The sequence below is a fragment of the Lutra lutra genome, chromosome 13, assembly GCF_902655055.1.
Source record: "Lutra lutra chromosome 13, mLutLut1.2, whole genome shotgun sequence".
Classification (NCBI taxonomy): Eukaryota; Metazoa; Chordata; class Mammalia; order Carnivora; family Mustelidae; genus Lutra; species Lutra lutra.
The window spans coordinates 31,366,424-31,392,126 of record NC_062290.1 but is presented as its reverse complement, the minus strand read 5'-3'; the positions used below and the strand labels follow the sequence as shown (position 1 = coordinate 31,392,126).

The following is a 25,703-nucleotide window of genomic DNA, read 5'->3' as shown; positions in this document are numbered from 1 at the left end:
TCACATTTCACCCTTAATCTCTCGGGGCTCTGACAGAACCTGAGAGAGGAACTTTTAAGAACAGCAGTCTCTAACTTTCTAAAAAGTGGAAATGCCAAAAAAGAGTGACTTTAACAGTGGCCGCGGAGGTCTATGGGAAATGTAGTCCTGACTTCTTGGCTTCCCCGCATGGCACTCTGGGAAGGGAATTCGGGGCTCCTTCTGCGCAAGGGCAGCCGTAGCTCCGCCTCCTCATTCGTCTAATCTTGGACTTCAGGAAAGCGCTTTGAGAGAGCCCTCGGGTCTACTCGAAAAGTAAAGGATGCGAGCATGCGGTGAGGTTGCAGGGGAGCTCTCTATGGGAGGGGCGCCCTTGTGTCTAGGGATGGGAGCAAGAAGTCTTTGGGATACCCCTGGTAGACGCCTCGACCAGCCCTCTATCGACATTAGGCCGGTGGGAGTGTGGGGGGAGGTAGGGGGAGATCCCCGGCCCTCCGGCTGCGGTAGCGCAAGTGGGTCTGAGCCCAGTCTTGAGTAGGGGCTCCGTACGGTCCTGGGTGTGTAGGTTGGGCACGCCTGCAGCCCGACTTAGTGTCGGTGGGAGGCAAAGTGCGTCTATAACGCTGATGGTGACCCTGAGTGCGGTGAGAGCCGGAGCACGGGAGCCAAAAAAGGCCCGGGTAAGTTTCCAGCAGAGGCGATAGAAGGAATCTGGGTAAGATTCGGGTTTCTCATCTCAAAATTGTATTATACGACTGTTCTAGGGGGTTGTTTTGAAACTTGGATCTAAGTCATCACTTTTAAAGTATTTAGACAAGTACCGGGCACTATGCACTGCGTAAATGACAACTGCTTTCATAGTTAGAAGACACTGTTGTTCTCATTGGACGGTTTATCATAACCTCACAACTACTTAGAATAAACAAACGGACAAAAATTAGAAAACAACCCAGGCTCAGTTTGGTGAAACGATGTGCTCAGGTCACAAGCTAGCAGTGAGGGAGTTTGGATTCAAGGGCAGGTGTACTTTACTTCCAATCTTAGGCATTGTCTAAATATCACACCTGCCTGAAACCAGCATCGCAGCGTTCACAGCACTAAGCAAAGTGGCCTGTCCCCAAATCCCCAAGGATATAAGGGAAGGTGAATGTAGATGAACTCTGATCATATGTCAGATATATTCTGGTATTTTTAGTGTCTCTTCAGGTCCCTTGGGTCAGAAAGAGGTTCCTAGCCTGTTCAGTATTCTCAGGCTGTCCTTTAAGTCTGATATTATAATGAATTCCAGGACTCTTGGTTTTGCCCCTAAAATGAGTTCTTAGGTCCCAATTATGTTGTCTCATTCTTTGGCGTACGCTGATTCAACTAATCTGTTACTTTGTGTTAGTCACGAGGAATCATGCATTATGGTTAAATCAATCAAGCAAATTTTATGTTCACTCAGTAAAAAATTGCAGAATTAAACCCACAGTAATTTCAGAGTCACACAAAGACAAGTGGCACATGATCTTTCTCATTCCTTTTCAAGGTTCAGAGGGTCCCAGGCCTATGGGGAGGATGATCCTCCAACTGGGTTGCTGAGATGTGGGGAGGTGAGTGTAGGAGCTGTAAGACAGGCTAGATCTGGTGAATTCTATCTTCTTTCTGTCCCCTCAGCTGAACCACAGTTCTGTACACTCTCCCAAGATCCACAGAAAATGAACACACCTCAGGTGAGCTTTTCATTTATTCCCCACTTAGTATTGTAATGGATTTTTGAGGTTTAGAAGGATCCATGTATTAAATGAAAAAGGAGATCTAGGAATATGTCTTGAACAAAAATATACGCTGTTCGACTATCAGCTGTGATGTTTTCTTTCAGCTTTTGGTAGGAACCTTTGTTAGAGTAGGGTTACGTTCCATCCATGTACCAGGTTGCTAAGATTTCATGTTAGTCATGAATGTGCATTGAATTATCGATTGTCTCTTGTGTATGGATTGGAATAAAACTAAAGCTTATTTCCTTTCATCTGTGAGTACTGTAAACAGTATAACATATTTTCTAATATTAACTTAAATTCCTGTATGGAGCCTAGTTGCTAAAAGTTTGGTAAGTTGCTTCTTACATATTATCCTCGGGCCTTTTGCTAATACTATATTCAGGGTTTATGTTTCTATATCCACAAGTTGGATTAGACTATACTTTTTTGTTTTTCTGTCCAATTATGGTATCATGGTCATAGTCTTATGAAAGTAAATGGAAAACTTTTCTGCTCCTTTTCTTTTCTAGCAATTTAGATGAGAAAGTTGTACTATATGAGGGTTTTTGTGAAATTTTTACATACAGATTTAGACCTTTAGAAGACTTTAGCATAAAGACTCTGGTGTTGACTTATCAGGCATAAGTCTATATTGCATTTGTATTTTTTTCTTTTATTTTCAGATTTATTTATTTGAGAGAGAGAGAAACATGGGGGAGGGGCAGAGGGAGAGGGAGAGAAAGAATCTCAAGAGGAGTACTTGCTCAGCACAGAGCCCAACACAGGGCTCGATCCCATGACACTGAGATCAAAACCAGAGCTGAAAGCAGGAGTCGGATGCTTAACTGACTGAGCCACCCAAGCGCCCCTGTGTTTTTTCTTAATATAATTTTTGATACATTTTCATAGAAAATTGTTCGTTTTATTTACATTTTTAATGTGTTTTCATGAGCTTGTTGATAGCATTCTATTAGTTTCAAAGTCTTTATCTGTTATATCAGTAATCCCTTTTTTCAATCAGCTTTTAAATTTTATTTTAGCCTAAAGGCTGCTAATCAGTAAAGGACAAAATATGTTCTACTTGACCCAGTCTGAAACCCGGAATTTCAGGGCTGAGATTCTTAATATTCTATTTAGGCAGTGAACTCTAAATATTGGGAATTGAGGGACATATACTGGTCCTATTTGTGCTCTCTACCTTTGCCTACCTACCTGTCAGCACCATTTGTTGACAAAAATATACTTCGTCCATTGAATAGTGTTGGCATCTCTGCGGGAAACCAATCCACAATGCATGTAGGGTCTGTTTCTATTCTCTGTTCACCTCTGATGATCAGTGTAATCCATTTGCTAATACCAGACTATCTTGATGAGTGTCTCTTTACAGTAACTCTTGAAGTCAGATAATGTAAGTCTTTCAACTTTCTTCTTTTTTTAAATTGTTTTGGATAGTCTAGGTCCTTCGCTTCTTTATAGAAAGTTTTGAAAATCTTGTCTGTCTCAAAGACACTTGTTGAGATTTTGATTTTGATTGCACTGAATCCATAGAATCTGTAGTGTAGAGAACAACTTGGGAAGGATTAATATCTTGATCATAATGAATCTTCAATTCATGGGTACAGTCTCTCTCTCCATTCACCTTAGGTGATATGGAGGGTGTTGAGGGTTTGGGGTTTGATATAAAAGGATAGTTTTGACTACTTTCCTGAAAAGGATAGTTTTCAGGAAGAACACTGTCTACTGAACACTGTCTGAAGATACTAGACTAGAAGCAGGAACAATATAGGAGCCTGTTTCTATAATTCTAGCATGAAATGAGGATCATAATGGTGTTAGTTACTTTGTCAAAATCTGGATGTAATTTAAGGTAAAGCCAACAATCTGAGAGTTTGTTTCTTTTCTACAGCCTTCTAAATAGATCGTGCTGTTAAATTTTCAACTTTTACCAATGTGATTAAAATAATCTCCATTTGGTTTTATAAGCTTTTCTCATGAATGAGGTGTGGAACATCTTTTTTTGTTTTGTAATTAATCTATATTTCTTTTTTTGTTGTTATCCCTTACCTGTTTTTCTATTGATGTATTGATTTTAATTACTGTATCCACTATATCATTATAGCCCTTTCTCTGTGATATAAATTGCACAATTTCCCTAAAGTTTTTTGTAATTTTGCCTTACTCATGATTTTTTTTATCATAAAGGCATTTGATTTTTTTTTTTAAAGATTGTATTTATTTGAGAAAGAGAGAGACAGCATGTGCAAGAGAGAGAGAGTGAGAGAGTACACATGAACAAGAGTGAGGGGTAGAGGGAGAGGGAGAAGCAGGCTCCCCATTGAACAGGGAACCAGCTGTGGGCTTGATCCCAGGGTCCTGGGATCATGACCTGAACCAAAGGCAGATACAACCAACTGAGCCACCCATATACCGCAAGGCATTTGACTTTTATGTCAAATCTAGGAGTTTTTTCATTAATGTTCCTGGATTTTCAGTCATAATTGGGCATTTCCCACTCTAATGTAAAGTAATTGTTCTGTGTAGTCTTCTGGGATTTGATTTTATTTTTTACAGTAGATCTGGAATACATTTTGATATTTATCCTGCTCTGTGGTACAAGATAGTAGTCTTTTCCCAGGAGGACATCTAGTTACCATGTGACATTTTAGTGTCCAGACTTTCCTCATGCATTTGAATGATGTCACTTGTATTCAAATAGGAAATTTACTCTGCTAATCATTCTTCCTATTACACACTTGGTTCTAGGTCCTGTTCAGTTTAAGTTTGGATGTCTTTTTAGGCTCTCATCACTTCTCTGCTCGGGCCCACGTCTGTGTTTATATTAAGTTATGGCCAACATTATCCTGTTTTGCTTATCTAATACTTTCCTACCCTCTATCTTCCAGAATTTGTTCAAATTTGGGGGGTTTCTGCTGGGACATTTCTCTCTATTCCTCTTTTGTCATACTTTTATATGCTTGCTTCGTATTTTACCTATGTTTTTAAAGGCAGGGAGGTAAATGTGTATGCTCGGTCTATTCCCGTGAACTAGATGAATCATGCTTTTAATTCTTTTTTCTTTTAATTTCCATTACTCTAATATTTCCAGTTTTTCTTTCTAACATTTCAGAATTCTTTCTCAGCCTTCATGGATTTTCTTTTTCTACCTGCCTCTTAAATTTTGCTATTCCCTTGAATTCTCTACTTAGTCTTTTTTGCTCCTGTTTCTCTGTCCTTTGTGAGTCATCTCTTTTTTCCAATGACTTCAGTTAGCCATCTTAATGACTGATATCTCCTAATTCCTTATTTTCATTTTAGACCTCTGTCTGTTCCAAAATCATGCAACCAACAATGAAATAAATAATTCCACCTATCTTTTCAATAGGTATTTTGAGTGCAAACGAAGAACATCTGCCTCACAATGACCCAATCTCTGACTCGTACTTAATTCTTCCAGTCTCTGCAAATGGCATCCATATTTACCCAGTTGTTTGTGCAGCATCTCTGTAGATAAGTGCACAGGAAAATAATGAGCAGATTTTGTTTCCTGTAAGGATTAATTTCCCATTCTTTATCTTTGCTTTAATATAAGTCATCTCTTAATTATTTTGTTTTGCTGCTTAAGACATTGTCCACCTTCCACATAGAGCAATGGTTCCTAACTGGAGGTGATTTGCACCCCAGGAGATGTTTGGCAGTGTTTGGAGATATTTTTGATTGTCACAACTGGGATGTTGCTGGCATCTAATCAGTAGAAGACAGAGATATTGATAAATACATTAAAATACACAGGACCCTCTTCCACAAAAATAGCATTATCTGGTCCACAGTGTCAGTAGTGTCAAATTGAAGAAATCCTGTTCTTTTTTTTTTTTTTAATTGTTATTTTAGCCACCATAAAATACATCATTAGTTTGGTTTTTTTGATATTTAAACTTTATTTTTTCAGTGTTCCAAGTTTCATTGTTTATACATCACACACAGTGCTCCATGCATTACGTGCCCTCCTTAATTCCCACCACCAGGCTTACCCAACCTCCTACCCCTCCCCCTCCAAAATCCTCAGTTTGTTTCTCAGAGTCCACAGTCTCTCATGGTTTACATTGTTAGTTTTTGATGCAGTGTTCTAAGAGTCATTGTTTATGTACAACACCCAGTGTATTGCATAAATACATATTGTACATAAACAAAGAAATCCTGTTTTAAAGCATTGCTCCTGAAATATGAATCTGGTGGTGTATAAATATTTCCCCAGTCTCACATGTATTCTCTTCATTAGTTCTCTATTACCCGAGCAGAGATCTCCAGACTGGTATGTGTAGACTCTATCAAGTGCTCAGCATAATCTCTTGGTGTATGGGAAATGCAGACAGGAATCCTATTTATAATAATTTTACCTTAAAAAATAAGGCACTAGTTTTCTCATTATATTAAGTGGCAATATATGTATATAAATTAAAAATAAATATACATAAATCAGAGCATGAGAATTTTTTTTAACTAATCGTGAGTATATCCCTGAAATATAAGACAGAGTTGAGCCACGATAGTCATCCTTTATAGCATTTTGTTTTAAACTCTAAACAGTAAACACAGTAAGACTTAGTTTCCAAAAATTTTTTTCCATGTGCCTGATTCTGGCCCTCAGATTGATCAGAAATGTGCTGTTGCAGGCAACAGTGTCATTCAAGGACGTGACTGTGGAGTTTACCCAGGAGGAGTGGCGACAGATGGACTCTGCTCAAAGGACCCTGTACAGAGATGTGATGCTGGAGAACTATAGCCACCTCGTCTCAGTGGGTGAGCAGACCTTACCACCCTTTTGACTGCATGTTCTAGTTTTCTTTTTTCTTTTTAAAATGTTAATCACTCTTGTTGAGGTGTGTTTAACAGAAAATAAAACTCGTAACTTTTCAGTGTTTAAGTCAATGAGTTTTGAAAAATTGTATAGTAGATTTTTATCATCAAACTCATAATTTGGAATGCTTCCATCACCCCTAAAAGATTCTTGTACCCCCTTGCAGTGAGTCACCTGTGCCCATCCCTAACTCTTACCTCACTTAACACACTTTCTAATGCAAGCACTTTGCCTCTTCTCAGATTTTGTATAAGTAGAATCATAAAGTATATGCTCTCTATTGTCTGGCTTCTTTCACTTAGCATAAATGCTTTTGAGCCTCATGGATGTGTGTGTCTTCCTTTCAGTTGATAGATCCAGCGTCTTTCTTCCAGTCTGGGGCTATTATGAATAAAGCTGCTATGAACATTTATACAAGTCTTTGTATCAACATGTTTTAATTTCCCTTGTGTAAATACTTAGGAGTGGGTTTGCTGGGTCTTCTACTAAGTTTATATGTAACCTCATAAGAAACTGCCAAATGTTTCCAAGTTGGCTCTACTGTTTTTCATGCCCATGAGCAATGTCTGAGGGTTCTCATTGCTCTTTGGTTACCAACATTTGGTTTGGTAAGTCTTACTATTTTTAACCATTCTACTTAGGATCTAGTTATATCTTACAGTGTTTTAATTTGTATTTCCCTGATGATTAACTATATGGAACCTCTTTTCATGTGCTTTTTTTTTTTAACCAATAATAATCTCCTTTATTGGAGGGATCACATTTTCAGCTCCATTTTTTTAGTTTAGTTTTTTGGGCTTTTTCATCTCAGAAGTTCAGACCTCTGTCTAATACATATTTTTACAAACTTTTTTCCTCTATCTTTGTCTTGCCTTTTTAAGAAGAGAATGTTTTCCAGTTATTACTATTTTAGCAAACTTTTGAAGAAACTTTAATGATGATAATTGGCACAATTTTATTCTTCAAAAGTTTCCCTTAGTGCTTATATCTTACATAACTGTAATATAGCAATGCTAGTAAATAGACATTGGTACAGTGTGTATGAATAGCTCTATGCCATTTTATCTCATGTGGAGATTTGTGTAAACACCACAACAATCAAGATATAGAACTGTCTTATTGCCCCAAAGAGTTCTTTCATGCTACCTCTTTATAATCATACCCATCCCCTCTCCCACACTATCCCTAATCTCTACCAACTACTAATCCACTCTTCATCTACCTAGTATTCCACTATATGAATATAACATTTATTTAGCCATTCTTCTGTTGGAAGACATTTTATTATAAATAAAGCTGCTGTGAACATTCATGTTCAAGTTTTTGTGTGAACATAAATTATTATTCTCTGGAATAAACACCTAGGAGTATGATTGGGGTTATATGGTAAGTATGTTTCACTCTTTAAGAAACTGCCAAACTATTTTTCAGAATGGCTGCACCATTTTGCATTTCCACCAGCAATATATGACAAATCTACTTACTCCCTATTTTTCCTAGTATTTGGTATGATAGCTATTTTTTTAGATAGTGATTGTAATGGGTATATAGTGTAGCTCAACATGGTCTTAATTTGCATCTCCTTGATGGCTAAGGATGTTAAATATTTCTAATACTCCTATGCCATCTATGTATCCTTAGGAAAGTGTCTGTTTATGGCTTATATGCATTTTTTCCATCTTTACTGCTATATAATGACAAAAATTATATATTTTAGCTGTACAACTTGATATTTTGATATATGTACACATTCTGAGTCAATTACCACAATCAAGCTAAATAACATATCCATGACCTGACCTAGTTACCTTTGTTTTCTTTGTGGTGAGAACACTTAAAATCTGACATCTTGGCAAATTTCTAGTAAACAATACAGTATTTTTAACTATCCTCAGATTGCTGTATGTATAGATCTTCATAACTTACTCCTCTTGCATAACTGAACTTTGTAACCATTCACCAACATCTCCCCATTCCCCATCTCCCCAGCCCCTGGCAACCACCATTCTACTTTCTCTCTATGAGTTTGACTCTTTTAGATCCACCAACATCCATATTTGTCTTTCTCTGTCTGGTTTATTTCATTTAGCATAATGCCTTCAAGATTCATCCATGTTGGGGCAAATGTCAGGATTTCCATCCCCTTTTTTGGCTGCATAATGTTCCTCTGTGTGTGTGTTTGTGTACACATCTTTAATCATTTATCCATCAACAGTTAGATTGTGTCTTGGCTATTGTGAATAGAGGAGGAGGGGGAGGAGGAGGAAAGAAAGAAAGAAATCTTAGATTAGTAATTTCTTTCTTCTTTCTATTAGGTGCACTTAATGCTATAAACTCTTCTGAGTACTGCTTAACTGCATTATACAAATTTATTTTCATTTAAAGATATTTTCAGAATTTCTCTTGTGACTTATTTAGTGCATTATTTAGAAGTATGCTGGTTAATTTCCAAATATTTAGGAATACTCCTGCTGTCTGACTGTACTTGATTTCCAATCTACTTCTGGTGTAATACGAGGACATATTGTTTTAACTTGTACACATTTAAATTTGTTAAAATATGGTATGTGACATAGAATGTGTTCTCTTTTGGTGAGTGTTTCATGTATACTTCAGGCGAATGTGTATTCTTCTGTTGTTGGAATAGCCTTAATATATGTGGATAGGTCCAAGTTGGTTGCTAGTGATGTTCAAGTCATCTATATCCTTAGGAATCTGCCTTCCTAATCTATCAGTGTTGACAGAGTAGAGCTTAACGCTCCAAATCTAACAGTGAGTTTTGTCTACGTCTTTTCTGTTTTATCAGTTTTTGCCCCATATATTTTCAAGCTCTGTTTTTAGGTACATAAATACCTAGAACTGTTATGTCTTCTTATAGAGTCAACCCCTTACCAACCCCTTATCAGTAGGTAATGCCCTGGTAATACGTGTGATGTTTGGTAATCTTCCATGTTTTGAAGTGTTCGGTCAAGTTAATACAGTTCAATTTTTTTTCTTTGATAAGTGTTAGCATGATATATTTTTCTTTATCTTTTACTTTTTAATCTATCTGAGTCTTTGCATATAAAGTGTGTTTCTTATAGTCAGCATAGAGTTCCCTTCTACCTTTCTTTTTTTTATCCTATCTGACAGCCTCTTTTATTTGGTATTTTTTTTTCTTTTATTATTATTTTTATTTTTTTTTTTTTTTGTAAAGAGACAATTTTAAAGAATAAGTCAAGGGCTAAGAAGACAGTTTTCAAAGCAGAGAAGACCTTGTTGGCTGTGACAGGCTTTGTGTACAATGAGTTTTTGAGTCCCGCTTTGAGAATGCGTTTTAGAAGTATAAACTGGGGCTTGTAGGGTTTTGGATTTAGATCTGGATTTGACTTCTGGTTTAGCTGCTGAATAATATTGGACAAGTTGTGTTACCTTCTGAAACTTTGGTTTCCTCTTTTATAAAATTGGGATAATAATACTTAGCTCTTAGAGTCATTGATTGTAAGTTGCTTTACTTAAAAAGCACGCATCCAGTGAGTTACAGCTCCTTATTCTATCTCATGAATGTCCAAGTAACATTCAAGCTTTTTTGGGGGAGGCAGTTATTTTTAACTACTGAGGCCAGCAGATGTAATTACCGTGGGGAGAAGAACTCCCAGAGTTACACAGCTGTGGGAATCCTGTGTGTTGCCATGACCACATTTGTGGTGACTAATTAATGTAGTTGGATTAAATTTTTTGTAACTTTTCTAGCCATTGAATTTGTTCGTTGGTTTCCCCACCAATTCCTTTTTCCTTTTTGCCTTCTTTGCTTCCAAGAACATTTTATATGAATCCATTTTATTCTTCCTCTTGATGTATCATTTATACTTCTTTTTAAAATCTTTATAGTGGTTGCTTGTTATTGACATTAAACATTTTTTAAAAGTAATCTGTGTCCATTCTACAACACCATAACCATACCACTTAACATATAGTGCACATATTTTATACAGAGTTAGGTTCTGAGATCACTAGCCAATCTCTTTCCTTTGTTATACTGTCCAAAGTCTTCATATGTTTGCTTTATATATTATATCTAGGATTTCACCTGGATTTAAGGAGAGGTACAGAGTGATGTCTAACTAATTGTATCTGGAACCATCAGCCTCTGAAATTTTCACACTTAAGAATTGCCTTTAAATTTAATGTGATTTTTAAGTATGGGAAATATTTATGTAGTTCAAAAACCCAAACTGTGTTAAAAGGTATATTCAGAGTTTTCTCATTTCCATTCTTGTCCCCTCTGTTCATTTCCCTCCTGTCCTACTTTTAATGCTTTCTGATTTTTCTTCCAGTGTTTCCTTTTTGCAAATATAAGTAATTACATAATTCCTATCTCCCTTTCTTTCTCCCACACACTATTCTGCTTCTCTCTTTTTGACCTTATGCTGATTTTTCATTATTTGTGTGTAAGCTCTTATCTATATTTTGAATACATGGTCTTCACTTGTGGGTGGATGCAACCCAAGTTTATTAACTAGTCAATGATGAACATTTGGGTTTTTATATTTTACTGTTATTACCAGCAATGCTATAATGAATAACCTTGTGCATATATTATTTTCTAACTGTGCAGGTATAGCTTTAAGATAAATTCCTAGAGATGAGATTGTTGGGGAAAAGCTAATGTATCTGAAATATTTTAGTGCCCCAAATTTATATTTCTTAAAAATAATGTGATTCTATTACTATTTTACTTAGAACACTCACTGGCTATTGATTGCTTAAAAATTTCAGAATATGGCTCCAAGAAAATATATTCTCTTGATTCTCTTCCACATTTTGTACTATGTGCACTCTTGTTTTCTTTGTTGCAACCTTACTGATCTGTTTTTAGGACCTGGTGCTCACTGTCTTCTTTTCTTACAAGGATCTTGGTACTTGCTTTTATCTCTGTTTGGAGTGCTTATATTTCCTTATTTCAGTTACTCCTACACTTCCCTTAAAGATTTTCTCAAGCCTCCTTTTATCTTAACATTTCTTTTTCTTTGAGTTTGAAAACTTTCATGAAAATAGTAAATAATCCAGTGAACCCCTCCCCACCCAGCTTCAACAAATAGCACACTTTCTTTTATGGAAAATTTATTGAGCTCCCTGAAGTCAACTATTGCTGTTAGAAATATTGCATTGTATGTTTTTGATTCCTTGTGCTTACCAAATTTGCAGATTTACATTTGTTTATGTAATTTAATTGTAATTTGCCCAAGAATGCTGAGCTTCCTGAAAGGAAACATTCTGTATTTTGTTCATAATTACTTTTCTAGTACTTAGTCGAGTACTTGACTGAGTATTCAGACTATCTTAGGAAAAGGCTGTGCTATGAAATAGTTGGAGAATTGCACAGGTGTCCCCAAATAGGGAGTATTAAGTAAATAGTTACATTTTAATTCTATTTCTTCAAGATCACATACTGTAACCTATAAAAGGAGGAGATACACTAGAAGATATAAATTAAGGATTTGTTTTAGTGACTTGATACACAATTTGTACAAGCTAAAGGAGTGCTGAGAGAAATTTATAGCACTAAATGTTTACATTAGAAAAGAGAAAATGTCTCAAATCAGTAGTGTATATAATTTCACATTAAGAAAGTATAAAAGAGCATGGTAAACCCAACTTCAGCAGAAGAAAAACTCAGTAGAAATCAATGAAATTGGAAACAGAAAAACAATAAACAAAAACCAGTGATAGAAGATGATGAAAAGAATAATAAAACAAACCTCATAACAGTGAATGAGATAAAAGAACACAAATGGTCAATATGACAAATAGAATAAGGATATAAAAAACACAATACCAACAAGACTCCAAAATTATAATAAGAGAATATTGTAGAGAACTCTGTACACATAAATCTGACCAGTTAGATAAAATGGACTAATTAGTAGGAAAGCAAAAATACCACAATGAACCCAACAATGATAAATTTAAATAACTATTAAAGAAAGTGATTTTGTAATTTAAATATAAAAGAAAGAAAAGGACCAGATATTTTTGCTAGAGAATTATTCCAAACATTCAAAGAAAAATAAACACAATTTCCACACAATCTCTTCCAGAAGATAGAAAAGGAGAGAACAATTTCAAATTAATTTTACGAAGTCAGCATTATTCTGATGTGGATACTAAGACAAAGATGGTACAAAACTATAGACCGATTTCTCTCATGAAAGAGATGTAAAACTACTTTTAAAATATTAGCAAATGGAATTTAGCAATAAATAAAAAGGATTATGTGACATGACCAAGTAAGGGTTATTCCAAGTTTGCAAGACTGATTCAGTGTTCAAAAATCAGTCAGTGTGGTCTACCACATTAGTGGGTAAATTTTTAAAAAACTGCAGAATTACAGCAGTAGATACAAAAAATATTTTTTTACAAAATTGAACATCCATTCATAAGAAATACTCTCTGAATACTAGAAGTAGAGGAGAGTTTCCTCAAGCTGATGAAGAATGTCTATAAAAGACCTTCTGCTGAGTAATATCATCTGGTGAAAGACTGGATGCTTTCTAAGGTTGGAAACAAGGCAAATATGTTTGCTCTCACCACTCCCAAGAAAGTTTACCAAGGTCCCAGCATAAAAGAACATATAAAAATATTTTATAAACCAGCAACTGATAATAAGAAAACGAAGTAAAATACAATGCCATTTACCACCACTCAAAATAATGAAATACTAAGGTATAAATTAAACAAAACTTGTACAGGGCTTTTATGCTGAAAACTATATAACCCTGATGAAAAAAATCAAAGTTCTAAACCAGTGTATATAGTTTGTTTAGGGATTGCAACACAGTAAAGGTATTAACTCTTCAGAATAGGTAACTGATACATTAAATGTAAATGTTAAGCCAAGCAAGATTTAAAAAAACATAACAGCATTATTCCAAATTTATATGTGAAGCCAAAGTAACCAGAACAGATAAAACAATGTTGAACAAGAAATACAATGTGGGAAGCATCACTATCTGAATTAAAGAACCCAGAAATTGACCCCTGAAAATACAGCTAACTGATTTTTGAGAAAGGAAAAGATAGTTCAATGGGAGAAAAACAATGGTACAGAGCAAATGGATATCCACAGGCAAAAATAAATAAATAAATAAATATATATATATATATATATATATATATATATATACCAACTTAGACATAGCTATACAGAAATTAACTCAAAATGTACTGTAAATTTAAATGTAAATGTAAAATGACATAATTTTTAAAATTTGGAGAAAATTTTTGGACCAAAAACTTGGTGAAGCATTCTTAGATATAACAACAAAAACACTGATAAAAATTGAACTTCATCAAAATTAAAAATTTAGACCTTGGAAAAACCTTATACAGAGGATGAGAAGACAAGTCACTGATAAGTGTGAAAATGTGCAAATCATATATTTGACAAAGAACTCATTATAAACTCACAAAATTCAATAGTAAAAAAAAAAAAAATTAAAGGAAGGAAGGAGGGGAATACTTCCAAAATCATTTTATGAGACCAGCATTACTCTAATGCCAAAACCAGACAAAAACACCCCAAGAAGGAAAATTAGAGGCCAATATCCTTGATGAAATATATGCAGAGTCCTCAACAAAATGTTAGCAAACTAAATTCATTAATACACTGAAAAATCACTTAGCATGATCAAGGGGAATTTATTCCAGAGATGCAAGGATGGGAATGGTTCAATATCTGCAAGTCAATCATTAAGATATATCACATGAACAGAATAAAGGATATAAAAATCATGTAATTATATTAGTATGCAGAAAAAGCATCTGACAAAACTCAACATGCACTTATGATAACAATTCTCGATGAAATGGGTACAGAGGGAATGTATCTAAACATAATGAAGGCCACATATGACAAGTCCACAGTTAACCTCATAGTGAATGGTGAAAAGCTAAAAGTTTTTCCTCTAAGATTAGGAACAAGGATGCCTACTCTCACCATTTTTATTTAACATCCTCTTGCAGGTCCTAGCCACAGCAGTTTGGCTAGAAGAAGAAATAAAAGGCATCCAAATTGGTTAGGAAGAAGTAAAACTGTCACTATTTGCAGATGACATGAAACTATACATAGAAAAGACTAAAGACTCTGGAAAAACTAGTACCTTAATTCAGTAAAGCTGCAGAATATAAAAAATCACTATGTAGAAATCTGTTGTGTTTCTGTACACAAATCTACTATTAGAACAGGGAAAAAAATCACAGTTACAATAAAACTTTTAAAAAAGAATAAAATACCTAGGAATAAATTTAACCAAGGAGGTGAAAGACACACCATACACGGACAACAAAAAGACATTGTACACTGACAACAATAAGACATTGATGCAAAAATTGAAGAGAAATAAATGGAAAGATATTCTGTGCTTATGGAATGGAAGAATTGATATTGTTAAATAGCCCACACTACCCAAAGCAGTCTGCAGATTCAGTGCACTCACTCTCAAAATTCCAATGACCTTTTTCACAGAACTAGAAGAAACAATTCTAAAATTTGTATGGAACCACAAAAGACCCCAAATCGCCAAAGCAGTCTTGAGAAAGAACAAAGCTAGAGGCATCACATAACATTTGACTTTGAAAACCAAAGAGGCCAGATTTCCTGAGTCCTTACAATCAGTGGAACTTAACACCTGAAACATTAAAAATCAGTGGCCTAACATCTGGGAGAACAGGAGGATGAGAGGAAACTGAGTCCCCACCCAAACAGCCCTGCAGTGATATAGCGTAGGAGTAGTGGTGTGAAAATAGCCTGGGGTATATCAGATGAAGATTTATTTAGTAATCTCAGAGCCTGTGCTGGTAGGACAGCATATTAAGTGACTTCTCCAGGAATAAAGGAGTTGGTAGGCACCATTTCCCTCCACCACCCCACCCCCAGCATAGCAACCTGTGGGAACCAGCACAGTGCCAGTACTTACTACCTAACTTGCTAACAGTGCCCACTTCACTCCCATTCCCCTATGGACATGTGACTTCCAACAAGGCCTCAGCACCAGCTCTTTTCCCACAGAGGACCCTCCCAAACCTTTTGTTAACACTGTGCATCCTACCTTCAACCTCCACAGTCTGTGCTTCTGCAGATCCACCCCCCTCCAATACACGCCTGGCCAGAGCCCATCCAAAGTACTGTGACAGGGCTGGCAGAATGTAAGTAACCACAGCAACAGGGAGAAAGACAACCACTGGGGGAAGATACCTGGTCTACTACAGGTCCCACCTACCAAGGAAAACTTCTCAGGGGACAAAACTGGGAAAGTGTCCTGCACTTCAGTACTATTGCATCTCTAGCAAATAACTGGTCGGACTCTCATCAAGCCTAAGGCAGCCCCAAAGTGATCACTATCACCACAGCAACTAAACCCTGCCTACAACAAGTAGAGAGACGTTGAAGACACTGTCCAAGGAAAAAGTGCCTCAGCCACAAAAGAAAACACAAGCAACACACATAGGAGACACCTCTGGAGTACTAGGTTCTCGTGACCAAGGGACACTCCACTGCAGGGCACTATAGAATCTCTTTTTCATAAGGCAACTACTTTTAAGGGCAGGAAATGCAGCTAACTTCCCTAACACATAGAAACTACACAGAAAGTTAGTCAACATGAGGACACAGAAGCATATGTCTTAAATGAGAAGACAGGACAAAATCGCAGCAAGAGACATAAACAAAATGAAGATAATTAATATGCCTGATAGAGAAATTAAAATAATGGTCATAGAATTACTCAAAGGATTTGATAAAAGAATGGACGAACTAAGAGCTACCTTAACAAAGAGGTAGAAAACATACAAAAGAACCAATCAAAGAAGAACTCAATAAATGAAATTAAAAATCACTAGAAGGAATGAAGTAGATTAAAGGAGGCAGAACGGATGAGCGACCTGGAGGAAAGCAATCAAGCTGAACAGGTGATAGAGAAAAAACTAATACAAAATGAAAATAGATTTCGGGAACTTGGCGACAACTTGAAGCATATTAACACTCCTGTTATATGGATACTCTATACCTCTATAGAGTGTATATACTCTATAAGAGTATACTCCTATAAGAGACTTATTTCAGAACTAAAGACACGGGGCACCTGGGTAACTCAGGCTTCTACCTCCAGCTCAGGTCACGATCCTGAGTCCTGGGATCAACCCCTGCATCAGACTCCGAGCCCACTTCTCCATCTCCCTCTGCCTGCCAGTCCCCCTGCTTGTGCACTCATGCTCCCTCACATGTGGTCTCTCTCCCTCTCTGTCAAATAAGTGAATAAAATCTTTAAGAAAAAAAGAACTAAAGATACATGTAGATTGAAAGTAAAGGGATGGAGAAGTATTTATCACACAAAAAATATGAAAAGAAAGCTGAGGTAGAAATACTTATTTGGACAAAATAGACTATTTACTTAATACATGGATAGTCAATATATATTATTGTATTTGTCTTTTTAGCTTATATTTAAATTATAGTTATTTAATATACAGAATATTAGTTTCATGTGTATGATATAGTGATTTACCATTTCCATACAACACCTGATACTCATCACAACAAATGCACTTCCTAGGCCCCATCACCTATTTAACCGATCTCTCCACACACATCCATTCTGGTAACCAGTAAGAAAAGAGATTTTTTTTTTTTTTAAGATTTTATATATGTGTCAGAGAGAGAGAGAAAGAGAACAAGCAGGGGGAGCAGCAGGCAGAGGGGGAAGTAGGCTTCCCACCAAGCAAAGAACCCAGTGCGGTACTCAGTCCCAGGACTGTGGGACCATGACCTGAGCCAAAGGCAGATGCTTAACCGACTGAGCCACCTAGAAAGAAAGTAAAAAGATTTTAAAACAAAAACTGTTTTTTTGTAAGGACGTAATATCATTTATAAGGGAACAACCCAATAAGAATTTATAACAATATGCACCAACACAGAAGCACCCAAATACATAAAGCTCATAATAATAAACACAAAGTAATTGATGTAGTAATACAATAATATTAGGGGACTTTAATACTCCAGTTACATCAATTAATAGATCAAACAGAAGATCAACAAGTGGCTTTAAATGACACATCAGCCAGATGGATCTGATATATAGTCAGAACATTCCACCCTAAAACAGCAGAATACACATTCTTTTCAAGTGCACATGAAACATTCTCCCAGAATAGATCACATATTAGGACATAAAACAAACCTCAACAGATTAAAAAAGACTAAAGTCATACCATGTCTTTTCTGATCATGGTACTTTGAAAATCAAACAGAAGAAAGAGTCTGGAAAGAGCAAAACTACATGGAAGTTAAGTGACATGCTACTAAACAATGAGTATGTCAACCAAGAAATCAAGGAGGAAAACAAAAAATACATGGAGACAAACGAAATATAATTATAATGGTCCAAAATCTTCAGGTCAAAGCAAAAGTGGTTCTGAGAGGTGAGTTTATAACAATACAGACCCACCTCAAGAAGCAAGAAAAATCTCAAAAAACTACCCTTACACCTAAAGGAGCTAGAAAAAGAACAAACAAAACCTCAAACCAGTAAAAAGAAGGAAATAAATATTAGAGCAGAAATAAACTTAATAGAAACTAAAAACAAAAAAACAAAACAAAAACCAGTAGAACAGATCAATAAAACATAGAGCTGGTTCTTTGAAAAAATGAACAAAATTGATAAGCCTTTATACAGATTCATCAAAAGAGAGAGAACTCAAATAAACAAAATCAGACATGAAAGAGGAGAAATACATCTAACACCACAAAAACTTAAGCATTTGGGCAGACCTATTACCAGCAGTGAAATTGAATCAGTAATCAAAAACCCCCAACAAACAAAAGTCCAGGAACAGATGGCTTCACAGGCAAATTTTACCAAACATTTAAAGAAGAGTTCACACCTATTCTAAAAAAAAAAAAAAAAAAAAAAGGAAGGAAGGAAAACTTCCAAATTCATTGCAAGAGGCCAGCATTTGCCCTGACACCAAAAACAAAGACTCCACATAAGAAAGAGAAAATAAGATCTGAAGTATGATATAGATGCAAAAAACCCGGACAAAATATTAGCAAATCAAATCAAACAATACATAAAATATCATCCACCACAATCAAGTGGGATTTATTCCTGGGTTTCAAGGGTGGCTCAGTATTCACAAATCAATCAATGTGATACATCCCATCAATATGGGAAAGGACATAAACTGTAGGAATATTTCAATAGATGCAGAAAAAGCATTTGACAAGATACAACATCCATTCGTGATTAAAAGAAAAAAACTTAACATAGTAGATTTAGAGGGAACATACCTCAAAATAATAAAGGCCATATATGAAACACCCACAGCTAATAACATCATTCTCAATGGGGAAAAACGAAGAGCTTTTCTCCCAAGGTTAGGAACAAGACAAGAATGTCCACTCTCACCACTTTTGTTCAACATACTACTGGAACTCTTAGCGACAGCAACAAAGCAAAAAAAAAGGAATAAGAGGCATCCAAATTCGTAAGGAAAAAGTAAAACTTCGACTATTTGCAGATTACATGACTCTATATATAGAAAACCCAAAAAACTCAAACCAAAAAAAACCTGCTAAAACTGATAAATGAATACAGTAAGGTGGCAGGATAATAAATCAATATACAGAAATTCACTTCATTTCTATACCCTAATAATGAAGTGGCAGAAAGAGAAATTAAGCAAACGATCTCATTTATAATTGCACCAAAAAGAATAAAATACATACGAATAAACTTAACCCTGGATGTGAAAAGACCTATACTATGAAAACTATAAAACTTTTATGAAGGAAATTGAAGAGGACACAAACAAATGCAAAGATATTCCATGTCCATGGTCTGAAAGAAAAAATACTGTTAAAATATACATACTACCCAAAACAATCTACAGATTTAATGTTATCCCTACCAAAACACCAAGCATTTTTCACAGAACTAGAATGATCCTAATGTTTGTATGGAACCATAAAAGACCCCAAATAGCCAAAACAGTGTTGAAAAAGTAGAACAAAACTGGAGATATCACAATTCCAGATATCAAGTTCTATTACATGATGCTGTAGTATTCAAAACAGTATGATACAGGCACAAAAATAGACACATAGAAGAGAATATTGAGCCCAGAAATGAACCCACATTAACATGGTCAATTAATGTTCAACAAAAGCAAGAACATGCAATGGAAAAAAAGACCATCTCTCCAACAAATGATGCTGGGAAAAGTAGACAGCAATATGCAAAAGAATGAAACTGGACCATTTTCACCATACACAATAATACTTAAGATGGTTTAAGGATCTAGACATGAGACTTGAAACCATAAAAATCCTGGAAGAGAACACGGACAGTAATTTCTTTGACATTGGCCATAGCAACAACTTTCCAGATAGGTCTCCTGAGACAAGGGAAATAAAAGTAAAAATAAACTTGGGACTACATCAAAATAAAAAGTTTCTGCAAAACAAATGAAAAAAATCAACAAAACTAAAAGGCAACCTACTGAATGGGAGAAGGTATTTGCAAATGATAGGGCTGATAAAGGGTTAGTCTCCAAAATCTATAAAGAACTTATAAAACTCAACACCCAAAAAACAATCCAATTAAAAAATGGGCAGAAGACTTGAACAGACATTTCCCCAAAGAAGACATCCAGATAGCCAACAAACACGTAAAAAGATGCTCAACATGACTGATCATCAGGGAAATGCAAATCAGAACCACAATGTGATGTCAGAATGACTAAAATTCGAAACAAAAGTTAAAACAAGTGTTGACAAGGATGTGGAGAAAAAGAAATACTCTTGCACTATGGGTAGGAATGCAAACTGGTATAGCCACTGTAGAAAACAGTATGAAGGTTTCTTACAAAGTTTAACTACAAAGTTAAAAATAGGACCAAACTACTAGGGATTTACTCACCAAGTACAAAAACACTAATTCAAAGGGATACATGCACCCATATGTTTAGTGAAGCATTATTTACAATGGCTGAGAGATAGAAGCACCCCAAGTGTCCATAAATAGAGGAAGTCGTGGTAAATACATACAGTGGAATATTACTTGGCCATGAAAATGAAAATTTGCCATTTGCAACACACAAATGGAACTAGAGCATAATGCTAATAAGTGAAATAAGTCAGAAAAGGACAAATACGGATATCACTACTATGTGGAATTGAAGAAAAAAATAAATGAACAACAAAATAAAAGAGAAACCAAAAAACATACTCTCAACTGATGGTTAAGAGAGGGTGGTGGGTGGGGCTATGGGTGAAATAGGTAAAGGGGATTAAGAGTACACTTCTCTTGATGAGCATTGAGCAGTGGACAGATTGGTGAAGCATTTTGTGCTCCTGAGACTAATATAACATTGTATATTAACTATACAGGAATTAAAAGTTTAAAAACTTTTTCATTATTATAGTATTTGCTAAAGGTGAACTGTTAATCTGTGATTACAATTTCCTGGAAGCTCAGATGATAGTTAGAATATTTTAGCTGCGAAGTTCTTTTATAAGTATATGTTTCTTCAGCATAATGCTATTACACACTTAATAGACTACAGTATAGTGTAAGCATAGCATGCATTGTGAAACCAAAAAATTCATGTAATTTGCTGTAATGCAGTATTCATTTTATTGTGATGGCCTGGAGCTGTACTTGAAATATCTCTGAGTTATACATAAATAGGTCTAAACAGAGAAGCTAACAACAATAAAAAGTAGGTGATTTCAATATTCCACTTACAATGATAGAAAGAAAGTCTAGACATAAAAATTAATAAACAGCTGATTTGAACCTGATAGACCAATTGGATGTAACAGACAAATATAGAACCTTCCATCCATCAGAAGCAAACATAATTTTCTCAAGCACACACATTATTCTCCAGGAGAAATCATGTTAGGTTTAAAAAAAAAAAAAAAGCAAATCTTAACAAATTTTAGAAGATTGAAATCATTCTGAACTATAAATCAACAGTAACAAGAAAATAGGAAAATTCAAAAAATGTGGAAACTAACAACACAATTAAATATTGGGTCAGAAAAAAAATGGAAAAATAATGTGAAAACTATCTTGAATCCAGCAAAAGCAAAAATGCAACATGCTAAAAGGTATAAGATGCAGCAAAAGCTGTAGTAAGAGGGAAGTTTATAGCAATAATGCCTATATTAGGAAATAAAAAACATCAAATAAACACCTTTATGTCTCAGGGAACTAGAAAAACAAGACCTGAGGCCAAAAGGCAGGAAATAATAAAGTTTAGAGCAGATAAATGGGGAAAATAGGCAGCCAAATATACTTTATCTGTTAGGGCTGTCATTCAGAATAGAAGGAAAGATAAAGAGTTTCCAAGACAATCAGCACATACTGGGTCACAAATCAGGATTCAACGAGTACAAAAAGGTTGAGAGCATACCATGCATATTTTTGGGCCACAATGCTATGAAACTTGAGGTCAACCACAAGAAAAAACTTAGAAGGAACACAAATACGTGGAGATTAAAGAACATTCTACTAAAGAATGAATGGGTCAACCAGGAAATTAAAGGAGAATTTTAAAAATACATGGAAGGAAATGAAAATGAAAATACACATTCTAAACCCATTGGGATGCAGCAAAGGCAATCCGAAGAGGGAGGTATATACCCATATAGGCCTTCCTCAAGAAACCAGAAAAGTCTCAAACACAAGACCTAACCTTACACCCAAAGGTGCTGGAAAAATAAGAGGAAATAAAGCCTAAATCCAGCAGGAGAAAGGAAATAATAAAGATTAGAGCAGAAATCAATGGTACAGAAATTTAAAAAAAAAAAAACTGTAGAACAGATCAATGAAACAGCTGTTTCTTTGAAAGAATTAACAAAAATTGATAAACCCTTAGCCAGATTTATCAAAAAGAGAGACCCAAATAGATGAAATCATGAATGAAAAAGGAGAGATCACAACAAACACCAAAGAAATATGATTATAAGAGAATATTATGAGCAATTATATGCCAACAAATTAGGCAATCTGGAAGAAATTGATGCATTCCTAGAAGCATATAAAATACCAAAACTGAAACAGGAAGAAATAGAAAACCTGAACAGACACATAACCAGCAATGAAATTGAAGCAGTAATCAAAACACTCCCAACAAACAAATGTCCAGGGCTGGACGGCTACCTGGGGAATTCTATCAAACATTTAAAGAAAAATTAATACCCATTATTTTGAAACTTTTCCAAAAAAACAGAAGTGAAAGGAAAACTTCCAAACTCATTCTATGAGGCCAAATCCCCAAAACAAAGACCTCACTAAAAAAGAGAATTATAGACCAATATTATCCCTGATGAACGTAGATGTAAAAATTCTCCAAAAGAAAAAAAAAAAATTCTCCAAAAGATACCAGCCAATAGGGTCCAACAGTATATTAATAGGATTATTCACCAAGATCAAGTGGGATTTATTCCTGGGCTACAAGGGTGGTTCAACAGACAGAAGTCGATTAACATGATATAATACATTAACAAAACAAAGGATAAGAACCATGTGACCCTCTCAGTGCAGAAAGGCATTTGACAAAATACTGCATCCTTTTTGATAAAAAAAAAAAAAACACCTCAGAGAAGTGGGGAGAGAAGGAACATACCTCAGCATCATAAAGTCCTTATACAAAAGACTTACAACTAATATCCTCAGTGGGGAAAAACAGAGCTTTTACCCTAAGGTTAGGAACACGACTGGTATGTCCACTTTCGCTACTGTTGTTCAACATATTACTAGAAGTCCTAGCTTCAGCAATCAGAAAACAAAAAGAAATAAGAGGCATTCAGATGAGCACAGAAGTCAAACTTTCAATCTTTGCAGACATCATGATTCTCTATGTAAAAATCCCAAAGGACTCCACCAAAAAATTGCTAAAACTTACACAGGAATTCAGCAAGGACGCAGTCTATAAAGTCAACACACAGAAGTCTGTTGCATTTCTATACATCAACAATGAAGCAGCAGAAAGGAGTCAATCCCATTTATAGTGGTACCAAAAACTCAAAGGTACATATCTAACCAAAGCAGTAAAATAATTGTGCTATGAAAACTACAGAATATTTATGAAAGAAATTGAGGAATACACAAAGAAATGGGAAAACATTCCATGCTAATGGATTGGAAGACCAAATGTTTTTAAAACATCTATACTACCTAAAGCAGTATACACATTCATTGCAATCCCTACCAAAATAACCACCAGTATTTTTCACAGATCCAGAAGAAACAATTCTGAAATTTATATGGAACCACAAAAACCACCAGATAGCCAACACAATGTTGAAAAAGCAGAACAAAACTGGAGGTATCACAATTCCAGATTTCATGTTATACTACACAAAACTGTAATAATCAAAATAGTATGGTACAGGCAGAAAAAAAAAATAGACACATAGATCAATAGAACAGACAGCAAATCCAGAAATGAGTCTGCAACTACATGGTCAAACAATGTTAATGTTCAACAAAGAGGTAAGAATATCCAATGGGAAAAAGACAGTCTCGTCAACAAATGGTATTGGGAAAACAAATGGTATTGGGAAAATAGATGCAGAAGAATGAAACTGGACCACTTTCTTACACCATACACAAAAATAAATTCAAAGTGGACAAAAGACCTAAATGTGAAACAGGAATCCATCAAAATCCTAGAAAAGAATACAGGTATCAACCTCTTTGACCTCAGCCACAGCAAGTTCTTGCTAGACATGTCTCCAGAGGCAAGGACAACAAAAGCAAAAATGAACTATTGGGAGTTCATCAAGACAAAATCTTCTGCACAACAAAGCAAACAAACTAAAAGGCATCCTATGGAATGGAAGAAGGTATTTGCAAATGACATATCAGATAAAGGGCTAGTATCCAAAATCTAAAAAGAACTTACCAAACTCAACACCCAAAAAATTAAAAATCAAGTCAAAAAAATGGGAAGAATACATGAATAGACATTCTCCAAGAAGACATACAAATGGCTAACAGACACATAAAAAAAATGTTCAAATACAAATCAAAACCACAATGGGATAGTATCTCACCAGTCAGAATGGCTAAAATTAACAACTCAGGAAAGAATGGATGCTGGCAAGGATATGGAGAAAGGGAAACCCTTTTGCACTGTTGGTGGGAATACAAACTGGTCCAGCCAATCTGGAAAACAGTATGGAGGGTCCTCAGAAAGTTAAAAATAGAACTACGCTGACTCAGCAATTGCGGTACTAGGTTTTTACCCAAAGTATACAAACATAGTGATTCAGAGGGGCACATCCACCCCAATGTTTATATCAGCAATGTCCACAATAGCCAAAATACAGAAAGAGCCCATTTGTCCATCAACGGATGATAAGGAAGATGTAGGATTGGGGGTCGGGGGGTGGAATATTACTCATCCATCAAAAACAATGAAATCTTTCCATTTTCAGTGACATTGATGAAACTATAGTGTGTTATGCTAAGCAAAATAAGTCAATTAGAGAAAGAAAAATACCATATGATTTCACTCATATGTGGAATTTAAGAAACAAAACATGAACATATGGGACAAGGGAAAAGAAGGAAGCAAACTATAAGAGACTCAACGATAGAGCTCAAACTGAGGGTTGATGGAGGTGTGTGGAGAATGGGCTAAATGGGTGATGCGTGTTGTGTGTGATAAACCACTGAATTCTACTCCTGAAAGTAGTATTCGCATAGTTAACATAGTTAACTGTATATTAACTAACTAGAATTTAAATAAAAAGTTGAATGAAAAGAAAATAGTGTCATGTTGATAGCATAAGATGGGATAAGAATACAGTGTCATTGCCTCTGTGGTCTTTATCCCCAAAACACAAATTCCATTTTTATCCTCAAAACATATCAGACAAGTATCCCATACTAAAGGACTTTCTGCAACATCTTCTAAATGTCAAGGTTATCAAAACCAGGGCAAGTCACTCATAATCTAGAGGAGTCTAAGGAGACATGATAACTAGATATAATGTTGTATCCTGGATGGAACTATGGAACAGAAAAACGAGATTAAAGGGGAAAAATAAATATCAAAGTATGGATTTTATTTAA

The 25,703-nt window shown here is 35.4% G+C and overlaps 1 protein-coding gene across 1 annotated transcript in view; it reads left to right on the top strand.

Moving 5' to 3' along the window:
- Positions 1-233: 233 nt before the first annotated feature.
- The window catches only part of ZNF782 (zinc finger protein 782), a 36,820-nt gene continuing 11,350 nt past the window's right edge, over positions 234-25,703 (top strand). The window contains exons 1-3 of the mRNA XM_047699216.1: positions 234-314; positions 1,636-1,691; positions 6,389-6,515. Coding sequence (XP_047555172.1) covers positions 302-314; positions 1,636-1,691; positions 6,389-6,515 — 196 coding nt within the window. The 5' untranslated portion in view covers positions 234-301. The remainder of the gene's footprint in view (positions 315-1,635; positions 1,692-6,388; positions 6,516-25,703) is intronic.